Source organism: Hypanus sabinus, chromosome 6, assembly GCF_030144855.1.
Source record: "Hypanus sabinus isolate sHypSab1 chromosome 6, sHypSab1.hap1, whole genome shotgun sequence".
NCBI lineage: Eukaryota > Metazoa > Chordata > Chondrichthyes > Myliobatiformes > Dasyatidae > Hypanus > Hypanus sabinus.
This window is the reverse complement of record NC_082711.1, coordinates 114,029,737-114,052,349: the sequence shown is the minus strand read 5'-3', so window position 1 is coordinate 114,052,349 and position 22,613 is coordinate 114,029,737. Positions and strand designations below refer to the sequence as shown.

General features: G+C 43.9%; 1 protein-coding gene across 3 annotated transcripts in view; it reads left to right on the top strand.

Annotated features, from left to right (window-relative positions):
- Positions 1-22,613, top strand: part of LOC132395766 (peptidyl-prolyl cis-trans isomerase FKBP5-like) — a 291,454-nt gene that overhangs the window by 116,124 nt on the left and 152,717 nt on the right. For all 3 annotated transcript variants that reach the window (XM_059972769.1, XM_059972770.1, XM_059972768.1), the window contains 2 exons: positions 7,903-8,047; positions 21,860-22,002. In XM_059972769.1, the coding sequence (XP_059828752.1) occupies positions 7,939-8,047; positions 21,860-22,002 (252 nt within the window). In that variant the 5' untranslated portion in view covers positions 7,903-7,938. The remainder of the gene's footprint in view (positions 1-7,902; positions 8,048-21,859; positions 22,003-22,613) is intronic.

Here is a 22,613-nt window from a genome sequence, read left to right as displayed (position 1 = left end):
TGGGTGACCCAGGCTTGTTGGGTTGGAAGGTCCTGGACATTACGGAAAAAATTTAGCTCTGAATCCTTGCCAGAAGGGTTTAGTAGCCATCATTTATAACATGATCATGAAAATACAGCCAAAAATATCAGAAAAAATTAAGAAGGAATGGGAAAAAGAACTTCATTGTCTTATACCCACTGAGCAGTGGGAGAAAATTTTACAATTAATCAATTCCTCTTCTATTTGTGCTAAACATAACCTAACACAATTTAAAGTTGTACATAGGACTCACATGTCCAAGGATAAACTTGTTCGATTTTACTCTCATGTTAATCCAACCTGTGGCAGATGTTATTCTGAAGTCGCTTCATTGACCCACATGTTTTAGTCTTGCCCTTGTTTGCAAAATTACTGGAAAGATATTCCCCGTATTATTTCAACAGTTCTGAATATCAATTTGCAACCGCATCCTATTACTGCAATTTTCGGTTTACCGATGGTGGATAATATTTGTTTATCCCCCTCAGCTCGACGGATGATTGCATTTGTTACATTAATGGCTAGAAGATCTAGTCTATTGAATTGGAAAGAAATTAATCCTCCAACTATATTTCAGTGGTTTTCTCAAACTATCTCTTGTTTGAGTTTAGAAAAAATTAGAAGTGTTGTCTTTGATTCTTCAGTTAAATTTGAAGAAACTTGGAGACCATTTATCCAACATTTTGATATGAGCTTAACTGACTTTTCCTAAACCCTGCTTCTATTATCCTTAATTATTTGGATGGAGGTGCGGAGTTATTGACGCTGCTGTGTATATTTGACATAATGCAATGGCCCATGTTGGTTAGGTTTTTTTTTCTTCTTTTTTCTTTTTTGGGGATTTTTTTTCTTCTTATTTATTCCATTTTTCCGCAATTACTGTGAGTTTGGGAGGTTATTATCTATGGATTATCATCTATATGAAAGTATACTTAACCTATTAATTATGTGCTTTCAAACTCTCTGTATTCATGTTTCATTTATGTTTGTTTAAAATTAATAAAAAGATTTAAAAAGGAAAGAAAGGAAGGTCCTGTTACCGTGCTGCTTCTCTAAATAAAACAAAAACAGAGTTCTTGCCCTAAAGGCAAAACATTCTGCTTTGAGCTTTGGAATTCTGGAAGAATTGTTGGTGTTTTCGACTAAGGAGAACACGAAGATGGCACTAATATGAAATTTTGGGGTAAAGCAGGGGTAAGTTGGTTTTGTGGTTAGGTTACTGGACCAGAGGCTCAGACTGATGACCCAGAAGTATTGGTTCAAATGCACTGTGACCTCTGGGAATCAAATACCTATGATATTCAAAAACTATCTAACCTTAAAGATAATACTGGTCAGGGAGGCAAAGTGTGTTCTCGATATTATTTGGGGATGGGAGCCAATCGGGAGAGCTGCCCATTGAATAGTCAAGCACACAATGACGTCCATCAGTCAGGAGTGATTGGAGTGTGGTGTGTCACACAGCTCTAGCAATGAAAGAGGCAGTCTGATATTGAATTTCCTGTGTGCAGTTTGGGCACTGACTGAAAAAGATGCTGCATGCACTGTGCAGGATTAGCCTCCATCTTTTGTTTTGGTAATCTCATCCACAAAAATTTATGGTGGCCATGATATCACTATCCTTCAGGTTTTTGTAGATAAAATAACAGATGCGTTTTAGGTTTAAGGGAAACCATATCAACTCCTTTATTGTCAACCAAGCACAGAACATAAAATGTGGTTTAAAAAAAACTTCACATCATTATGTCATCACATCAGACCAGCCTTTTAAAGTGAGCCCCAACTCAATGTTGGTGGTTGTGAATTATGCATATGTTTCCAACCCTTACAGTTCTAGAATGCCTTTAGAGCAGCTGATGGTTGAGCCCACGAGGGGATCAGCTATTCTGGATTGGGTGTTGAGCAATGAACCAGAATTGATCAGAGAGCTTAAGGTAAAAGAACTCTGAGGGGCCAGTGATCATAATATGATCAAATTCACCTTGAAATGTGAGAAGGAGAAGCTAAAGTCAGATGTATCAGTATTACAGTGGAGTACAGGGAATTGCAGAGGCATGAGAGTGGAGTTGGTCAGAATTGATTGGAAAAGAACACTGGCAGGGATGATGGCAGAACAGCAACAGCTGGAATTTCTGGAAGCAATTCAGAAGGTACCGCGTATATACATCCCAACGAGGAAAAAGTATTCTAAAGGCAAGATGATAGAACCATGGATAACAAAACAAGTCACAGCCAACATAAAAGACAAGGAAAGGGCATATAATGCAGTAAAAATTAGTGGGAAGTTGGAGGATTGGGAAGCTTTTAAAAACCAATAGAAGGCAACTAAAAAGAGTCATTAATAGACAATAGACAATAGGTGCAGAAGTAGACCATTCGGCCCCTCGAGTCTGCACCGCCATTCTGAGATCATGGCTGATCATTCACTATCAATACCCAGTCCCTGCCTTGTCCCCATATCCCTTGATTCCCCTATCCATCAGATATCTATCTAGCTCCTTGAAAGCATCCAGAGAATTGGCCTCCACCGTCTTCCGAGGCAGTGCATTCCACACCTCCACAACTCTCTGGGAGAAGACGCTCTTCCTCAACTCTGTTTTAAATAACTGACCTCTTATTCTCAATCCATGCCCTCTGGTACTGGACTCTCCCAACATCTGGAACATATTTCCGGCCTCAATCCTATCAAATCCTTTAATTATCTTAAACGTTTCAATCAGATCCCTTCTCAATCTCCTCAATTCCAGCATGTACAAGCCCAATCTCTCCAATCTCTCTGCGTAAGACAGCCCTGCCTTCCCAGGAATCAACCTAGTGAATCTACGATTAAGAAGGTAAAGATGGAATATGAAAGTAAACTAGCCAATAATATTAAAGAGGATACCAGAAGCTTCTTCAGATACATAAAGTGTACAAGAGAGGATATCGGACTGCTGGAAAACAAAGCTGGAGAGGTGGTAATAGGGTGAAATCTAAATGGCGGATGAACTAACTAAGTATTTTGAATTAGTGGAAGACTCTAACAGAATGGTGGAAAATCCAGATGTCAGCGGTCATAAACTGCGTGAAGTTACCATAACCAGAGGAAAGGTAAAATTAGTCACCTGGACCACCCCAGGGTTCTGAAAGAGGTGGTTGAAGAGATCATGTAGGTATTAGTGATGATCTTTCAAGAATCACTAGATCTTGGAATGGTTCCAGAAGACTGGAAAATTACAAATGTCACACCCCTCTTCAAGAAGGGAGAGAGGAAGAAAAAAGGAAATTATAGTCCAGTTAGTCTGACCTCAGAGGTTGGGAAGATATTGGAGTCAATTATTAAGGATGAGATCTCAGGGTACTTGGAGGCATATGATAAAATAGGCCATAGACTGCATGGATTCCTCAAGGGAAAACCTTGTCTGACTAATCTGTTGGAATTACTTGAAGAAATAACAAAGCGGTTAGACAAAGGAGAATTGGGGGATGTTGTTTACTTGGATTTTCAAAAGGCCTTTGACAAGGTGCCACACATGAGGCTGCTTAACAAGTTATGAGCCTATGGTCTTACTGGGAAGATTCTAACATGGATAAAGCAGTGGCTGATTGGCATGAGGCAAAGAGTGGGAATAAAGGGAGCCTTTTCTGGTTAGCTGCAGGTGAGTAGTGGTGTTCTACAGGAGTCTGTGTTGGGACCAATTCATTTTACATTATGTATCAATGATTTGGATGATGGAATTGATGGCTTTGTTGCAAAGTTTGCAGATGATATGAAGATAGGTGGAGAGAAAGGTAGTTTTAAGGAATTAGAGAGGCTACAGGAGGACTTGGACAGATAGGAGAATCAGCAGAGAAATTGCAGAATGTATACTGTGTCGGGAAGTGTATGGCATGCACTTTGGTAGATGAAATGAAAGGGTTGACTATTTTCTAAATGGAGAGAAAATACAAAAAACTGAGGCACAAAGGGACTTGGGAGTTCTTGCACAGGATTCCCTCAAGATTAATTTGCAGGTTGAGTCTGTGGTGAGGAAGGCAAATGTGATGTTAGCATTCATGTCAAGAGGACGAGAATATAAAAACAAGAATGTAATGTTGAGGCTTTATAAAGCACTGGTGAGATCTCACTTGGAGTCCTGTGAGCAGGTTTGGGCCCCTTATCTTAAAGGGTGTGCTGAAACTGGAGGGGATACAAAGGAAGCTCACGAAAATGATTCTAGGATTGAATGGCTTGTCATGTGAAGAGCGTTTGATGGCTCTGGGTCTGCATTCACTGGAATTCAGAAGGATGAGAGGTGATCTCATTGCAACCTATTGAATAGTGAAAGGACTTGATAGAGTGGATGTGGACAGGATATTTCCTATGGTAGGAGAGTCTAAGACCAGAGGACACAGCCTAAGAATAGAGGGGTGTCCTTTTAGAATGGAGATGACGAGGAATTTCTTTAGCCAGAGAGTGGTGAGTCTGTGGAATGTGCCACAGACAGCTGTGGACGCCAAGCCTTTATGAATATTTAAGGCAGAGGTTGATTCTTAATTGGTCAGGGCATGAATGGATATGTGGAGGGCAGGAGATTATAGACAATAGATGATAGGTGCAGAAATAGACCATTCGGCCCTTCGAGCCTGCACCGCCATAATCATCTACTATCAATACCCGGTTCCTGCCTTGTCCCCATATCCCTTGATTCCCCTATCCATAAGGTACCTATCTAGAAAGCATCCAGAGAATTGGCCTCCACTGCCTTCTGAGGCAGTGCTTTCCAGACCCCCACAACTCTCTGGGAGAAGAAGTTTTTCCTTAACTCTGTCCTAAATGACCCACCCCTTATTCTTAAACCATGCCCTCTGGTACTGGACTCTCCCAGCATCTGGAACATATTTCCTGCCTCTATCTTGTCCAATCCCTTAATTATCTTATATGTTGCAATCAGATCCCCTGTCAATCTCCTTAATTCCAGCGTGTACAAGCCCAGTCTCTCTAACCTCTCTGCGTAAGACAGTCCTGACATCCCAGGAATTAACCTTGTGAATCTACGCTGCACTTCCTCTACAGCCAGGATGTCCTTCCTTAACCCTTCAGACCAAAACTGTACACAATACTCCAGGTGTGGTCTCACCAGGGCCCTGTACAAATGCAAGAGGATTTCCTTGCTCTTGTACTCAATTCCCTTTGTAATAAAGGCCAACATTCCATTAGCCTTCTTCACAGCCTGCTGCACTTGCTCATTCACCTTCAGTGGCTGATGAACAAGGACTCCTAGATCTCTTTGTACTTCTCCCTTACCTAACATTACACCGTTCAGATAATAATCTGCCTTCCTGTTCTTACTCCCAAAGTGGATAACCTCACACTTATTCACATTAAACGTCATCTGCCAAGTATCTGCCCACTCACCCAGCCTATCCAAGTCACTCTGAATTCTCTTAACATCCTCGTCACATGTCACACTGCCACCCAGCTTAGTATCATCAGCAAACTTGCTGATGTTATTCTCAAAGCCTTCATCTAAATCGTTGATGTAAATGGTAAACAGCTGTGGTTCCAATACCGAGCCCTGTGGTACCCCACTAGTCACCACCTGCCATTCCGAGAAACACCCATTCACTGCTACCCTTTGCTTTCTATCTGCCAACCAGTTTTCTATCCATGTCAATGTCTTCCCCCCGATGCCCTGAGCTTTGATTTTACCCACCAATCTCCTATGTGGGACCTTATCAAATGCCTTCTGAAAATCTAGGTACACTACATCCACTGGATCTCCCTTGTCTAACTTCCTGGCTACATCCTCGAAAAACTCCAATAGATTAGTCAAGTATGATTTGCCCTTGGTAAATCCATGCTGGCTCGGCCCAATCCTATCACTGCTATCTAGATAAGCCACTATTTCATCCTTAATAATGGACTCTAGCATCTTCCCCACCACTGATGTCAGGCTGACAGGACAATAGTTCTCTGTTCTCTCCCTCCCTCCTTTCTTAAAAAGTGGGATAACATTAGCCATTCTCCAATCCTCAGGAACTGATCCTGAATCTAAGGAACATTGGAAAATGATTACCAATGCATCCGCAATTTCCAGGGCCACTTCCTTTAGTACCCTAGGATGCAGACCATCTGGACCTGGGGATTTGTCAGCCTTCATTCCCATCAGTCTACTCATCACCGTTTCCTTCCTAATGTCAATCTGTTTCATTTCCTCTGTTACCCTATGTCCTTGGCCCATCCATACATCTGAGAGATTGCTTGTGTCTTCCTTAGTGAAGACAGGTCTAAAGTACTTATTAAGTTCTTCTGCCATTTCTCTGTTTCCCATAACAATTTCACCTAATTCATTCTTCAAGGGCCCAACATTGTTCTTAACTATCTTCTTTCTCTTCACATACCTAAAAAGGCTTTTGCTATCCTCCTTTATATTCCTGGCTAGCTTGCGTTCGTACCTCATTTTTTCTCCCCATATTGACTTTTTATTTAAGTTCTGTTGTTCCTTAAAAACTTCCCAATCATCTGTTCTCCCACTCACCTTAGCTCTGTCATACTTCCTTTTTTCTAATGCTATGCAATCTCTGACTTCCTTTGTCATCCACTATGACCCCTTTCTCCCCTTTGAATCCTTCCTGCTCCGGGGGATGAACTGATTTTGCACCTTGTGCATTATTCCCAAGAATACCTGCCATTGCTGTTCCACTGTCTTTTCTGCTAGGATATCCGTCCAGTCAACTTTGGCCAGCTCCTCCCTCATGGCTCCATAGTCTCCTTTGTTCAACTGCAACAATGACACCTCCGAGCTGCCCTTATCCTTCTCAAATTGGGATTGAGAGGAAAATTGGATCAGCCTTGATGGAATGACAGAGCAGATGATGGGCCAAATGGCCTAATCTGGTCCTATATCTTATGGTTTAATGGGCTTATTACCTGACAATCCCATAAGTGTGTGTACTCTGTTTTATCACAATTTTGTGAGTACTATCATCACCTGGCATTAGCTAATATGGAGGAGATAGTTACCATTTTGAAAGGGACATACATTTACTCGACAACCAGAGCTGGGAAAAACTTTAACACATTTTGCAAACTTAGTTGAATGGGCAAGCACCATCCAAGTGTGGTTAGCGTTGCGGGAGACATCGCTTACAGAGGCCTGAGAAGCGTTGAGGGATGTTCCGAGTGTCAAGGCTGTAAGCATGCAGACTGCTGAAGCTGGACACAACAGCTCCACTTGCTGAGGCACTGTGTCATTCTTCCATTCAGACCTGGAGGATGAAAGATCCAGAAATATTTCAGAACCAGGCCAGTTTTTTCCCTGGAGGGAAAATCTACCGGTAGTAAGAAAGCAGAAAATGTTACTCGAGTATATTCAGAGAACTCTTGGTGAGCTGGCATACACGCTGTGGAGCAAAGGAATGCTTAACCTGTCGAGCAAATGGCGATCAGAGGGGGTAATTTGTCCTTGGTGAAGTCAAACTTCTCAAGTGGTTCTGGAATTGCAGGTGGGAATGGAAGTTTCTACACTACTTTAGCAGCATTCCAGGCTCTCTTCCCAGAACTCTGCTGCACTGTTATCAAAGGCCAAGAGAGCCAACAAAGTTGGGAAGTGAAATGGGAAGGCATGATTCCGAAAGGAAGTAAGTTTAAGTGAATGCAAATGATGTAGATCAACCCCAGGGTAGGTGAGTGGTAAAGGAACCAGTGGGGAAGGCGGGGGGAAAAGCTGGTGAGCATCTGGGAGAGGTTATTTCAGAAGGAAGTAAGTAGAGGAGTGGAAATGATGGGATGCTCTGGGTGTCCGTGGGCCAATTAGCCTCCCTCTATGGAAAAGATATGAGGCAATGGTGGTTATGGGGCATTTAGTAATGATTGTTGCTGTGTTTGCCAGCCTCTCATGTTTCCCTTTGCCTTCCCAGATTGTCAAGAAGGCAGGAATCGATGCCGAGTCTCCTATGATTGGAGATAAAGTGTTTGTCCACTACACCGGGACCCTGCAGAATGGAAGAAAGTTTGATTCGAGTAGAGACAGAAATGAGCAATTTGTCTTTGATCTGGGGAAAGGTAAGTGACTTCCTACAAATGAGCCTCTGCTGGAAAAGCTAAATGTAGAAATGAAGGTGAAAGCATTATTTAACTTGTGAAATCTGTAGTCAGATGAAAACAAAGTTTGTATCCGTCCACCTTCATCCCTAAACATTAGAAATGCAGAACCATCAAATCACAGCTTCACAATCAGTAGCAATGATTTCTCTTCCAGTTTCCTCTGGTACTTCCAGGAATTTATCCTTGGTCTCCTTACCAGTGTACCCCATAAAATCATCACATCAGATTCACCACGAATACTGACTGCACTCACCTGTCCTCAGAAACTCCTTCTGATAGGCACAGCATTTGTCTCAGATCTAGAACTGAATGAGTAGAAAACACCTTCAGCTGAATGAAGCCAAATTGTACCCCACACAGTCTGTGTTCCCCATCACCCCCGGTTTTCCTGATGTCTGTCCGAAGTTGAACCAAACCCTTCATCACTGTGTATGTGGTCATGATGACGAACCTCCATCCCATACCTACTCTATCACCGGTACTTCCACTTCCAAAACATTCCCTATCGTTCTCTCTACCTGAGTTATCTGCAACCTAACTCAATTCAATCAGACTTAACACCACAGTTCTCTTTGCTGTGTGCGTATGTGGTGAATTCCGAGGAATGAAAGCGCTAAGATGTGTCATTATTGCTTTACATCATCGTCTTATGTACAGTTTTGTGCAAAAGTTTTAGGTACACACACCCCCCACCCCCTGGGGCCTAAGACTTTTGCACAGCACTGTAGTAATTTCATGAATTGCACTGTACTGCTGCCACCAAACAAGACACGCTCCATGACATATGTGAGTGATGGTAAACCTGATTCTGATATGGGTCTCCATAGTGAACTGAGAGTGGGAAGGGGACAGGGAGAGGGAAATCATGTTTGGGAAAAGGAAAAAGGAGAGGGAAGAGAGTGGGAAGCACCAGAGAGACATTCTGTTATGATCAATAAAGGAATTGTTGGAATCAAATGACCTTGCCTGGTGTCTCAGGGCAGGGTGTGTCCGCACACGATGCCCCCCACCCCCAAACTGGACACTCCTTCTCTGTCACCTGTCCCACACACACTGCACCCTCACCATTCCCAACATCAACTCCTGCAACAATCAGTGAAGTCAACATCAAAGTAAAATTATTATCAAAGTACCATCTACCACCTGAGATCCATTTTCCTGTAAGCATTTACAGGGAAATAAGACATGCATCACCAACGACCAATGTTGAAAAGAAGACAAGTGGTGCAAGTAAAGAAGTAGTATCGAGAATGTGAGTCATGGAGCCCTTAGAAGTGAGTCCAGAGGTTATGGAATCAGTTAGGAGTTGTGGTGAGTGAAGGTATCCACTCCAGTCTAGGAGCCCGATGGCTGTAGGGAAATAACTGTTCCAGAAACTGGTGGCACAGGACTTAAGGCTCCTACACTTCCTGTTCGGCGGTAGTAGTGAGAAGAAAGCATGGGCTGGATGGTAGGGGTCCTTGAATTTGGATGCTGCTTTCTTACAGAAACGCTCCCTGTAAGCATGCTGACTGGCGGAGTAGAGTTGCTCCCTGTGAGAGCTGCAGTGTTGATGTCAGCAAGAGAACCCATGACGCACTCAACATGGTTCCTCTCAGGGAGTCCCTGCCCACTGAGCCGTGGGGCAATTCATTTCTGCTCATGAACATTTGAGTTGCGCTGACACCCAGCTTCTATGGGATCCTTCCCGGCTGCTGTCTGCCTGTGTTACATCTCACAGTCGCTGGTCACTGCTGCTTCACACTCTGTACTCAAAGAGCGCTGCCCACATGAAGGCAATGACAAACCACTTCTGTAGAAAGATTGGTCAAGAACAATCACGATCATGGAAGGACCATGGTCACCTATGACATGGTAGTCTGTGCAAAACCGCCACCATGACCCATCTTTCTTCCTGACCGACACTGCTGGGCTGCCATTGGGCTGTCGGAGGGCTCACTGATGCCAGCCACTACCATCACGTCAATCCGCTGCTCTGCTACCGGCATTTAGCGATGGTCTGGGCATCTCCGGTGTTAATGTGGTGTTGGACCAGCGCCGTGCATCTGCAGTATTCGTCCCTGGCTGCGTGATGTCAAGGTGCTGGCCCACGCTGGTCCTGGTCCAGGCCCTCGCTGCGCCACCGTCACGGCTGCACGATCTCGCTGGAGGGCACTGCGGTAGTTCTACCAACGTCGTGGCACTGTGCCAATGCGGTTGCTGATCACAGGGGTGCTCTGGGGTGTCTGGCGGTAGTCCCTGCCTGGTCCACTTCCCGCAGCTGCCCTGCCCAAGGGCCATGGCTTCAGCACCAAGGTAAAACATTTTGCCCCCACACGGGGCCCCCGGTGGGACTGCAGCTCCAGGCCAGTGATGCAGGACTCCCAGATGCCAGCTAGCCACCCCCCAATCTCCACTGTGTTTCTCCACACTGTGATACACCGTCGCCTCTTCCCCCGTATCGCTGCACAGTCACCGGTGACTGTAGTCAGCTGGACTGCCGGCGTTGTCCACCCAGGCGGGCTGGCTGGTCCATCTTGGGGAGAACACCGGGATGGATGATAGTGATGGTTGACCCCGTGTCCACCAACGCACGGCATCTGATGCCCCCACCACGCAGTCCACGTAGAAGCCTTGCTCCTCACCCAAACAGCCCACCCGGAGGGGCGAAAATGGAGATATTCTGCTGGAGGTCTCGAGCAGCGCTTCCCTGGCTCAGTGTTTCCCGATGGCTGGGCTGGTGCGGGTGGCCTCACCGCACTGGCAACGGGAGGCTCCCAGGAATGGTCCTCTGGGTCATCAGCTCGCACTGTCGGGTCTGAGGAATGGTGAGAGCAGTCCAACAATGTGTGAGGTGAGCACCCAGGACAACGAGACCCACACCCAACCTCAAGAACTCCTTCACCCTCTACCTATTCCGAAAAGACCACTGGCACACATCTCCATGGAATTTGTCACGGGTCTTCGCCTTCCTGTCATGATGGTAACAGTAGATCAATTTTCAAAGGCCTGTAAATTCATTGCCTTGGACAAACTTTCATCTGTCATGGAGGCAGCTGAGATTGCCCTGCTCCAGGTCTTCAGGGTCCACAGATTTCCAGTGGACATTGTGTCAGATTTCAGTCCTCAATTCATGTCATTTTTGGAGGGCATTCTGTACACTGACTGGTGCAACAGCGAGACTTTCCTCTGGGTTTCACCCACAGTCCAGAGGCCAGATAGAGCGGGTCAACCAGAACATGGAACAAACCATAAGATGCCTGGCCTCTGAAAAGCCAGATGAGTGGTGCGACCATTTGTCACCGACAGCATTCTGCCCATGGGATGTTCCCATTCAAGTGCCAGTGTGGGTATTCTCCACCACTCTCCCCTGAGCAGGAAACCAAGGTTGGGGTTCTTATGGCCCAAGATCTCACCTGAAACTGCTGGGAAAAATGGACTAAGGCAAGGGAGATTTTGTTGGCCTCTACCCGGAAGGCTGAAATAAAGACTAACTGCAAGAGAAGACAAGGACCAGTTCTGGAGCCTGGGCAATGGGTCAGGCTGTCTACTCAGGTGGAGTCTAGGAAGTTGGTGCCCAAGTTATTGGAGAAAGTAAACCCAGTTACTTACACATTGCAGTTCCCCGAGACCCACAAGATCAATTCCACCTTCCACATTTCCCAATTAAAACCTGTAAGCACCAGTCCTTTAGTCTCACAACCATCTGTTCCACAACCACCCAGGTTTGTCGATGGGGAACAGGTCTTCACCTTAGAGAATTCTTGCTTCACAAACTGTTCAGAGAGTTTGGCACTTTCCAATGGACTGGGAGGGATTTGGGCCTGAGCAATGATGCTGGGTTCCTGAAAGGGACATCTTAGGTCTGGCCCTCATCCACGATGACCATCATCGTCTCCTTGAGCAGCCAGGGTCATCACAAGTTGGCCATAGGGTAGGGGTCCTGTTGTGACACACACCCAACCACACGAGCCTCCAGGATATACTCTCCGGAATATGGAGAGCTGGTGCAGCATCTTTAAAGATTGAGGCCCATCCTGGCCCATCCTGGCCATTTGTTGGCTCCAGGATTTTATTATATAAAGAGCACCTGAATTAACATTCAGCACTTAATCGTCAACTCAACTCGAATTTTCATCTAGCATCTAGTTCAATGGTTCAATGTATCAGCGGTTCCATTTAGTATCAGAGAATGTATACAGAATACAACCTGAAATTCTTACTCTCCACAGACATCCATGAAACAGAAGAAAACCTTCAAAGAATGAATGATAGAAAACTTGTCAGAACACCCGTCCCCTGCCGCCCCCCCATACACAAGCAGCATCAACCCTCCCCCTCGCATAAAGTATCAGCATTCCCACCGCCCACCTTACAAGCAGAAAAACCCCAAAGAGAGACCATAGTCTACAGTACATCAAAGACTAACTGTTGCCCCACAGTCTCTCTCTCTCTCTGTCTCTCTCACTAACAAGCAGCAGAAAAACCCCAGAGAGACCATAGTCTACAGTACATCAAAGACTAACTGTTGCCCCACAGTCTCTCTCTCTCTCTCTGTGTCTCTCTCACTAACAAGCAGCAGAAAAACCCCAGAGAGACCATAGTCTACAGTACATCAAAGACTAACTGTTCCCCCACAGTCTCTCTCTCTCTCTCTGTGTCTCTCTCACTAACAAGCAGCAGAAAAACCCCAAAGAGAGACCATAGTCTACAGTACATCAAAGACTAACTGTTCCCCCACAGTCTCTCTCTCTCTCTCTGTGTCTCTCTCACTAACAAGCAGCAGAAAAACCCCAAAGAGAGACCATAGTCTACAGTACATCAAAGACTAACTGTTCCCCCACAGTCTCTCTCTCTCTCTCTGTGTCTCTCTCACTAACAAGCAGCAGAAAAACCCCAAAGAGAGACCATAGTCTACAGTACATCAAAGACTAACTGTTCCCCCACAGTCTCTCTCTCTCTCTGTGTCTCTCTCACTAACAAGCAGCAGAAACCCTGAAGAGAGACCATAGTCTACAGTACATCAAAGACTAACTGTTGCCCCACAGTCTCTCTCTCTCTCTCTCTGTGTCTCTCTCACTAACAAGCAGCAGAAACCCTGAAGAGAGACCATAGTCTACAGTACATCAAAGACTAACTGTTGCCCCACAGTCTCTCTCTCTCTGTGTCTCTCTCACTAACAAGCAGCAGAAAAACCCCAGAGAGACCATAGTCTACAGTACATCAAAGACTAACTGTTGCCCCACAGTCTCTCTCTCTCTCTGTGTCTCTCTCACTAACAAGCAGCAGAAACCCTGAAGAGAGACCATAGTCTACAGTACATCAAAGACTAACTGTTGCCCCACAGTCTCTCTCTCTCTCTGTGTCTCTCTCACTAACAAGCAGCAGAAAAACCCCAAAGAGAGACCATAGACTACAGTACATCAAAGACTAACTGTTGCCCCACAGTCTCTCTTGCTCTCTGTGTCTCTCTCACTAACAAGCAGCAGAAAAACCCCAAAGAGAGACCATAGTCTACAGTACATCAAAGACTAACTGTTCCCCCACAGTCTCTCTCTCTCTCTCTCTGTCTCTCTCACTAACAAGCAGCAGAAAAACCCCAAAGAGAGACCATAGTCTACAGTACATCAAAGACTAACTGTTGCCCCACAGTCTCTCTTGCTCTCTCTGTCTCTCTCACTAACAAGCAGCAGAAAAACCCCAAAGAGAGACCATAGTCTACAGTACACCAAAGACTAACTGTTCCCCCACAGTCTCTCTCTCTCTGACTGTCTCTCTCACTAACAAGCAGCAGAAAAACCCCAAAGAGAGACCATAGACTACAGTACATCAAAGACTAACTGTTCCCCCACAGTCTCTCTCTCTCTGACTGTCTCTCTCACTAACAAGCAGCAGAAAAACCCCAAAGAGAGACCATAGTCTACAGTACATCAAAGACTAACTGTTCCCCCACAGTCTCTCTCTCTCTGACTGTCTCTCTCACTAACAAGCAGCAGAAAAACCCCAAAGAGAGACCATAGACTACAGTACATCAAAGACTAACCTTTGCCCCACAGTCTCTCTCACTAACATGGGAGAGACAGGTACCACTCCTTCCACAGCAAGAAAGGAGACAACATACACTATTTCAATGTTATAGCCAGTCGGAAGCTTTTTATTTTGTTCCCCAGCTCGAGAATCGGCAGCAAACTCTCCCTCGTATCAAAATCTGGGTGATCGGTGAGCGTCAAGAATAGAAACATGCTGCTGTGCAGAACCGCAGTTTGAGTGCAGCTGTAGATCAAAGATCCGGATAGAACCCCAGCCAGCCTGAAAAGGAAAATAGTCATTAGAATAGGAAGGATTTAACTGTTTCACTGATGAACTGAGAAAAGTCGCCCTCTGGTGTCATCTTTAGCTCCCTAAGTTTGTTTTAGTCTCATATCATGTCTTGATTCTCATCTTGGATACTCCAGCAGTTGGGTCCTAACCATCCTTGCCCAGGTCTTTTGCCATGCTCCTTCCCTTCATGTAGTTTCTGCATACAAAATCCAGGTACTGTCACAGCTTCAGTTGGATCAGATTGACTACCCTTTTCTTTGTACCTATTCACAGCCAGAAAGGGATCAGAGACTTTTCAACACAGTGGGAGGGAGGTCTTTTCTAGCCAAGCAGGGCTTACACTTGCTTCTTTTCAGTCTCTGGCTAAACATCTACAATTAGTACATTAACCCTCTTTTTCCCAAGTGCTTTCCTTTTCTAACTCAATGTCAATCATTTAGTAAGTTAGAAATTATCTTTAGCAAGGTAATTTTTGTTGTGTTCTTACACAACACCTTTCTGTTAGAGAAAGGAGAAACTTTTCTTGCCATTGCCCCTCCCTGTTACTCTTCCAGTTACTACAATCCTGCATTGTTGTCAGGACGAGTTGTAACGGGCTCGGTCAGCCACAATGTGGTGAACTACATATACCTGTCTGGACACGCCCCCTGCTGACTGCTCCTGTGGCTCCTCCCACAGACCCCAGTATAAAGGCGATCAAGGCCTGAACCCGGCCTCTCAGCCTCTAGGATGTAGTATGGTGGTCACTCACTGCTTGTTCCTTCTTCCAGTCAATAAAAGCCGATATCTCGCCTTACGTCTCAGAGTGAGTTATTGATGGTGCATCACACAACAGTGGTTCAGAAGGAAGGGAGTGAAGCTGGATATCTGGGGCAGATGCTGAGTTTAGAAGGCAGAAGATTACAAGAAGCTGGGGGCGTAGGGGTAGTAGACAGCAAGGAAGGTTACCAAAGCTTGCAGCGGGATCGGAACCAGCTTGAAAAGTAGCAGGTGGAATTTAATGCAGACAAGTGTGAGTTATTATACTTTGGGAGGACCAACCAGGGGAGGATTTGTGTGGCAAATGGTAGGATACTGAGGAGTGTGGTAGAACAGAGAGATCTGCAAATGCAGATCCATAATTCCTCGAAAGTTGTGTCGTAGGTAGGAAGGTTCGTAAAGAGAGCTTTTGGCACCTTAGCCTTCATAAATCAAAGTATTGAGTACAGGAGTTGGCATGTTATGTTGAAGTTGTATAAGACATTGGAGGGGTCTGGTTTGGAGTATTCTGATCATCTACCTACAGGAAATAAACTTGAAACAGCACAGAGAAGACTTACAAGGATATTGCTGGGACTCGAGGATCTGAGTTATAGGGAAGGTATGAATAGGCTAGTACTTTATTCCCGGAGCATAGGATAATGAGAAGAGATTTGATATACAAAATTATGAGAGGTAACTTTGAATTGGATTTTACTTTTTCTGTGCTGTAGTGTTCTATGACTCTATGGCTATGACAAAGATTGGAAAACAAGGGCTTCGTAAGTCTTAAAACAAGGAGTGTTATGAAGAACCTGGTGAGCTGAGGGTAGAGATAGACATATGGAAATATGACTCCATTATTATTAAATCATGACTTAAAAATAATTGGTAGAAATTCAACTCAACTTTTTGGCATAGCTTTTAAATGGGTTGGGGTGAGTTAAAAACAAATAAGGAAAGAGTTATAACATTGGATAAGGAAACAATTATATTTGTGAAAGAAGGGTATGACCAGGGTCATTCTGGCTGAATTTAGCAACAGAAAAGGACCAATCACACATTTGAGAAAGAACTACAAAACCAGTAAATGAAAAAAAAACAAGAGCAGACAAGCAGGCAAACTTGTGAAACTTGCAGAAAATGGTATAACAACTGTATATTCCAAATTCCTCTGACAGTGACTGGAATAGGATCCGTTTAACAATATGTGAGGTGCAAATTCTTAAAATGAATTCAGGAAATCTTTTACCTTGCCAGCATGTCACAAGGGTTTCAGTGATTCTGATTGCTATGTTTCATAACTCCAAAACACAAAGCCTAATTGAATAGAAAACAAGGGAGACAGGAAACAACTCATGTCCAGTTTCATTTTTACTTCAAGTGAGGGGTGTACATAGCATGTGGTAGCATCTTGACACATGCAATTCACTTATTTTTACATAAAACGCATAATGAATTATTTAAACAACAAAGAATGCTCAATCAAACAATATATACAATATTACTCAAATTTTAAACACACAACAGTGTTCTCCCAGATTTGACAGAATATGAAGAAGGACAAGGGTTGAATAGGAAGAAGAGTTCTCATTGGTGGAAAGACCAGCTTTGTGAAGCTGAATTGTAACTTAGTGAGAATCACTTGGAAATTTCTACTTAAAGGTAACTCTTCTTCAGAAAAATGGAAGGCATTCAAAAGTTGCTCAGAGCAAAAATGGATACACAAATTTCAAACTTTCTGGATGTCAAGTCACATAGGGGATTGGTCATGGAAAAGGAGGGTAAATATTTATTTAAGCAAATTGCTTTCCATTATTTTGCATACAGCCAAATATTGGAACAAGCCTGTGATCTCAATCTCTTTCTAGTTTAAGACCCAGCATTCTCAAAGTCAAGGTTATTGTTATATGCACAAGTACATGCAGGTTGGTTTCCAACTCCAGGAGGAAGAATTTCTAGAGTGCCTGTGAGATGGCTTTTTAGGGCAGCTCGTGGTTAGAGGATCAGCTGTTCTGGATCGGGTATTGTGTAATGAACTAGAATTGATTAGAAATCTTAAGGTAAAAGAACCCTTATGGCCCGTGATCATAATATGATCGAATTTACACTTAAATTTGAGAAGGAGATGCTAAAGTCAGATGTATCAGTATTACAGTGAAGGAAAAGGAATTACAGAGTAATTAGAGAGAATTGATTCAAAAAGAACACTGGCAGGGGTGATGACAGAGCAGGAATGGCTGGAAATTCTGGAAGCAATTCAGAAGGCACAGGATATCTACATCCCAAAGAGGAAGAAGGAAGTATTCTAAAGGAAAGATGATACAACTGTGGCTAACAAGAGAAGTCAAATCCAACATAACAGCCAAAGAGAGGGCCTATAATAGAGCAAAAAAAAATGGAAAGTTGAAGGATTGGAAAGCTTTTAAAAGTCAACAGAAAGCAACTAAAAAATTCATTAAGAAGATATAGATGGAATATGAAAGTAAGTTAGCCAATAATATTAAAGAGGATACCAAAAGTTTCTTCCGATACATGAAGTGTAAAAGAGAGTTGGGAGTGGGTATCGGACCACTGGAAAACAATGCTGGGGAGGTAGTAATGGGGGACAAGGAAACAGCGGATGAAATGAGTAAGTATTTTGCATCAGTCTCTCTGTGGAAGAAGCTGGCAATATGTGAAAATTCCAGGTTTCAGGTGGCATGAAGTACATGAAGTTACCATTAATAGAAAGAAATTTCTTTGGAAACTCAAAGGTCTGAAGGTAGATAAATCATCTGGACCAGATGGTGTACATCCCAGGGTTCTGAAAGAGTGACTGAAGAGACTGCGGAGGCATAAGTAATGATCTTTCAAGAATCACTAGATTCTGGAATGGTTCCTGAAGGCTGGAAGATTGCAAATGTCACCTGACTCTTCAAGAAGGGAAAGATGCAGAAGAAAGTAAACTTTTCTTCTTTGTCGGACCTCAGTGGTTGGGAGGATGTTGGAGTTGATTATTAAGGATGAGGTCTCTGGGTACTTGGATGCGCTTGAAAAATAAGTGGTTTCCTGAAGGGAAAATCTTGCCTGACAAATCTGTTGGAATTCTTTGAAGAAATAACAAGCAGGATAGACAAAGAAAAATCAGTTGGTGTTGTGTACTTGGATTTTCAGAAGGCCTTTGACAAGGTGCCACAAGACTGCTTAACAAGCATGAGCCCATGGTATTACAGGAAAGATTCTAGCATGGGTAAAGTAGTGGCTGATTGGCAGGAGGCAAAGAGTGGGAATAAAGGGAGACTTTTCTGGTTGGCTGCAGGTTGTGTCTGGAGTGAGGAAGGCAAATGCAATGTTAGTATTCATTTCAAGAAGTCTAGAATATAAAAGTAAGGATGTAATGTTGAGACTTTATAAAGCACTGGTGAGGCCTCACGGAGTATTGTGAGCAGTTTTGGGCCCCTTATCTTAGAAAGGATGTGCTGAAATTGGAGAGGGTTTAAAGGAGGCTCACAAAAATGATTCCAGGATTGAATGGCTTGTCACATGAAGAGTGTCTGATGGGTCTGTGCTTGTGTTCACTGGAATTCAGAAGAATGAGGAGTGGCCTCATTGAAACCTTACGAATGATGAAAGGCTCTGATAGAGTGGATGTGGAGAGAATGTTTCCTTTGGTGGGTGATTCTGAGACCAAGGGATACAGCCTCAGAACAGAGGAGCCTCCTTTTAGAACAGAGATGAGGAGCAACTTCTTTAGATTGATGAATCTGTGGAATTCTTCACCACAGACACTTGCAGAAGCGAAGTCATTATGTATATTTGAGGCAAAGGTTGATAGATTCTTGAATGGGTCAGGGAACGACATGATACGGGGAGAAGGCAGGAGATTGGGACTGACAGGAAAATTGGATCAGCCATCATGAAATGGCTGAGCAGACTCAATGGGCCCAATGGTCCAATGTGCTCCTATATCTTATGGTCTTGTGGAGACATGTATGTACTTTAATAATAAATTTACTTCGAACTTTGAACAAAGCCCTGGTTATAGTTCTGTAGACCAAAAGATTCAGTCCAGAAAATGCTGCCCTTGTAATCAGGGAGCCCACATACAAAAAAACAACAAGAATGTGGAATGTTTCTCCTGACCACAAAGCACAGAGAAAGAAATTCCACTCTGGACAATAGCCAGCACTCCTCTCCCAATGGTACACAAACAAGTAAAATAATGTAGTGTCATTATTAATACTGCAAAAGAGGAGATTACCAATAATGGCATTAAAATTACCAATTCACTGGTGCTCAATTTGGATTCCACAGGGAACATTCAGCTCCTGACCTCATCACAACCTGGTCAAAGCATGAAGCAAAGGCCTGAATTATGAGGTTGATGAGGTGAGACTGGTTGTTAGAAAACCAGAGGTTATAGAGTAGCAAGCGCAGAACCTGGGACCACCATGCCCATCTTCATGAACCCTATTTGCTTGCCATTGGAACCACATCCTTGTAAGACTTGATATCTAATATTTGATATCAAGTCAGAAAGTATTAAAGTCCATGGGAATCTTGACAAAAACTCTTACTTTATTTGTTTTTTGCATTGCACAAAGGAAGATGGTTGCATTTATGGGGGAAAGTCACTTCAACCTCAGACCATTGATTTGGGAGTACTTCAGGGCAGAGTTTTAGCTATCTTCATCTTCTTCATCAAAGACCCTCCCTCCTCTATTCCTGGATGATAGAGTAGTGTTCAGTTCAACTGACAGTATTCCCCAGATAACATGCATGATCCCCGAGTGAGACTTGAACCCACAACATTTTACCTCAGGCAAGGAATGCTCCTTCAAGACACATAGCTGATTTAAGAGTTGCGTGTTTGACCACTTACGTAAATAATAGTTAAGAGACTGCTATTTTTCAATAAAAGGACAAGATTATTCTTGACAGTTTATTTCTCTGAGGAATGTTCTTGAAAGTGTTAGCTTGGAAAGACCTGTTGAAGAACATGGAGCAACATTGTAAAAGAAAATAAAGGCGAGGCCTTCTTATGTTTCATTCTCAACCAAAAGTTATGTTCAAGGCTGGGGCGGAGAATTGAGCTAACTGCTTGTCACTGGGATTCTGACCAATGTTCCCTTTAACTAATTGCTGAGGGAAAATGTGAAATAAAAACAGATATTCACATTCCAATATGTCTATCCATGGCCTCCTCCACTGTCATGTTGAAGTCACACTCAGTTTGGAGAAACAACACTCTATATGCCATCTGGGTAGCCTCCAACCTGCTGGAACTTCCGGTCATGCCCCCACCCCTCTCTTGCTTTCCTCTCTCACCTCATCTCCTCACCTGCCTACCACCTCCCTCTGGTGGTCCTCCTCCCTTAATTTTCTTCCATAGCTTTCTCCTATTGGAGTTCCCTATCTCCTTTCACCAATCAACTTCCCAGCTCTTTGTTTCATCCCTCCCCCTCCTAGTTTCACCTATCACCTTGTGATTCTCCCTCCGCTCCCCCCACCTTTTAAATCTACTCCTCATCTTTTTCTCAGCAGTCCTACCGAAGGGTCTTGGCCCGAAATGTCAGCGGTACTTTTTTCTGTAGATGCTGCCTGGCCTGCTGAGCTCCTCCAGCACTGTGTGTGTGTTGCCTGAGTGTTTCCAATATTGTCTTTTTCATTTGACGTTCCTCCATCTGCAGTTTATTTAGGTTTTAGTTCGTGTTGGGAAATAATTGTCTTCAGTAATTGAAGTCAAAGTCCACCCCTGTCAAATTCCAGTTCACCCTAACAGCATACGTGCCGGTTACTTCTTGCCATTAGCAACCCAGTAAATGCCTCTGTGTTAGCTGCTTCAAACGTTGTTTGTGATCAGGAGTTCATATTCAAGACATCCTCTGGGGATGAATTTTGACACGAATTCCTGATTGGTTCTGGCAGCTAATTTTAGATGGTTATGAGGGCCTCTCAGAATCTTTTAAAGTCTTGGCCAATTTGATGCTCAGAGCACAAATGGAGGGATGGGTCAATCAATCCCCAACCCCTTCAAATCCCCAAACCTGTCCCACCATCTAACATGATCATGGCAGATCCTCCCCAGTCCTCATCTCCTCTTATGTGCCAGTTCTCTTATATTTAATGGTGGCACGGTAGCATAGTGTTGAGCACAATGCTTTACAGTAAAACTGACCTGGGTTCAATTCCCGCCTCGGTCTGTAAGGATTTTATGTGTTCTCCCTGTAACCGAGTGGGTTTCCTCTGGGTGCTCCGGTTTCCTCCCACATTCCAAAGATGTATCAGTTAGTAGGTGAACTGGTCATTGTAAACTGGCCTGTGATTAGGCTAGGGTTAAATCGGGGGTTGCTGAGCAGCGTGGCTCGAAGGGCCAGAAGGGCCTGTTCCACACTGTGTCTTAATAAATATATATTTTTTAAAATGTTACCTTCTCCTTCCCCTTAAATAAAGTATTAAACAAGAAGTGAATATTACCACTGGCCACCAAAATCCAGCAAACCCTGAGACTCACACCAAAATGTGGCCTTGGTGATATGGTCTCCACAACCCTTCAAGGCAGAGAATACTAAATTTCATCACTCTCGGGGAGAAGAAACTGCAGTGCTCCTCAGAATTGAACACTTACCCCCAGCAACCACTTTTCCCTTTCTCTAAATTACTTGGCTTTCTCTCTTGCCGGAGAAGTGAGCCCACAGCTTTGATATTTTTAAATACTGTACATGCAGAAACGTATATTTCCTTTTATAGGCCAAGTGTTAAAAGCATGGGACCTGGGAGTGGCTTCAATGAAGAAGGGGGAGATCTGTCAGTTGATCTGTAAGCCAAACTATGCCTATGGGACTGCTGGAAGCCCACCTGAAGTCCCTTCAAACTCTACGTTGCTCTTTGAGGTAGGTGTGCCTTATTTGTCTGGCTCTTACAATGTCAACCTTGATGTCCAATCACTAGAGAACAAGCGTTCCCAATCTGGGGTCCACGGACCCCTTGCTTGACGGTGTTGGTCTATGGCACAACAAAGGTTGGGATCCCCTTCCACAGTGCATTACAGTCCGAAAGGTCAAGTGGCAGCATGTCAGCACACAGTAAGGAAACGGCTGTGAGAAGATGCCAACCATCAGCACCCAATTACACTCAATCTGCTCCAGTATCTCAGTCAGGTTTATTTTCACTGACACCTCGTGAAAGTTGTTGATTTGTGGCAGCAGTACAGTGCAAGCCATAAAGATTATCATAAGTTATAAATATGCATAAATAAATAATGCAGAAGAGGAGTAGCGACATAATGTTCATGGGTTTATGGACCATTCAGAAGTCTGATGGCAGAGGGGATTAAAATGTTCCCAGAATACCGACTGTGTGTCTCCAGGCTCCTGAACTCCCTTGCTGATAATAGTACTTCTCCCCTTGTTCCCATCAGCTCCCCTAGATTCAGACATTCATCGGCAGACTGGGAAACGATTTCCCCCGGCCAGTTAACCAATGTTTGTGTTTCGGATGCTGC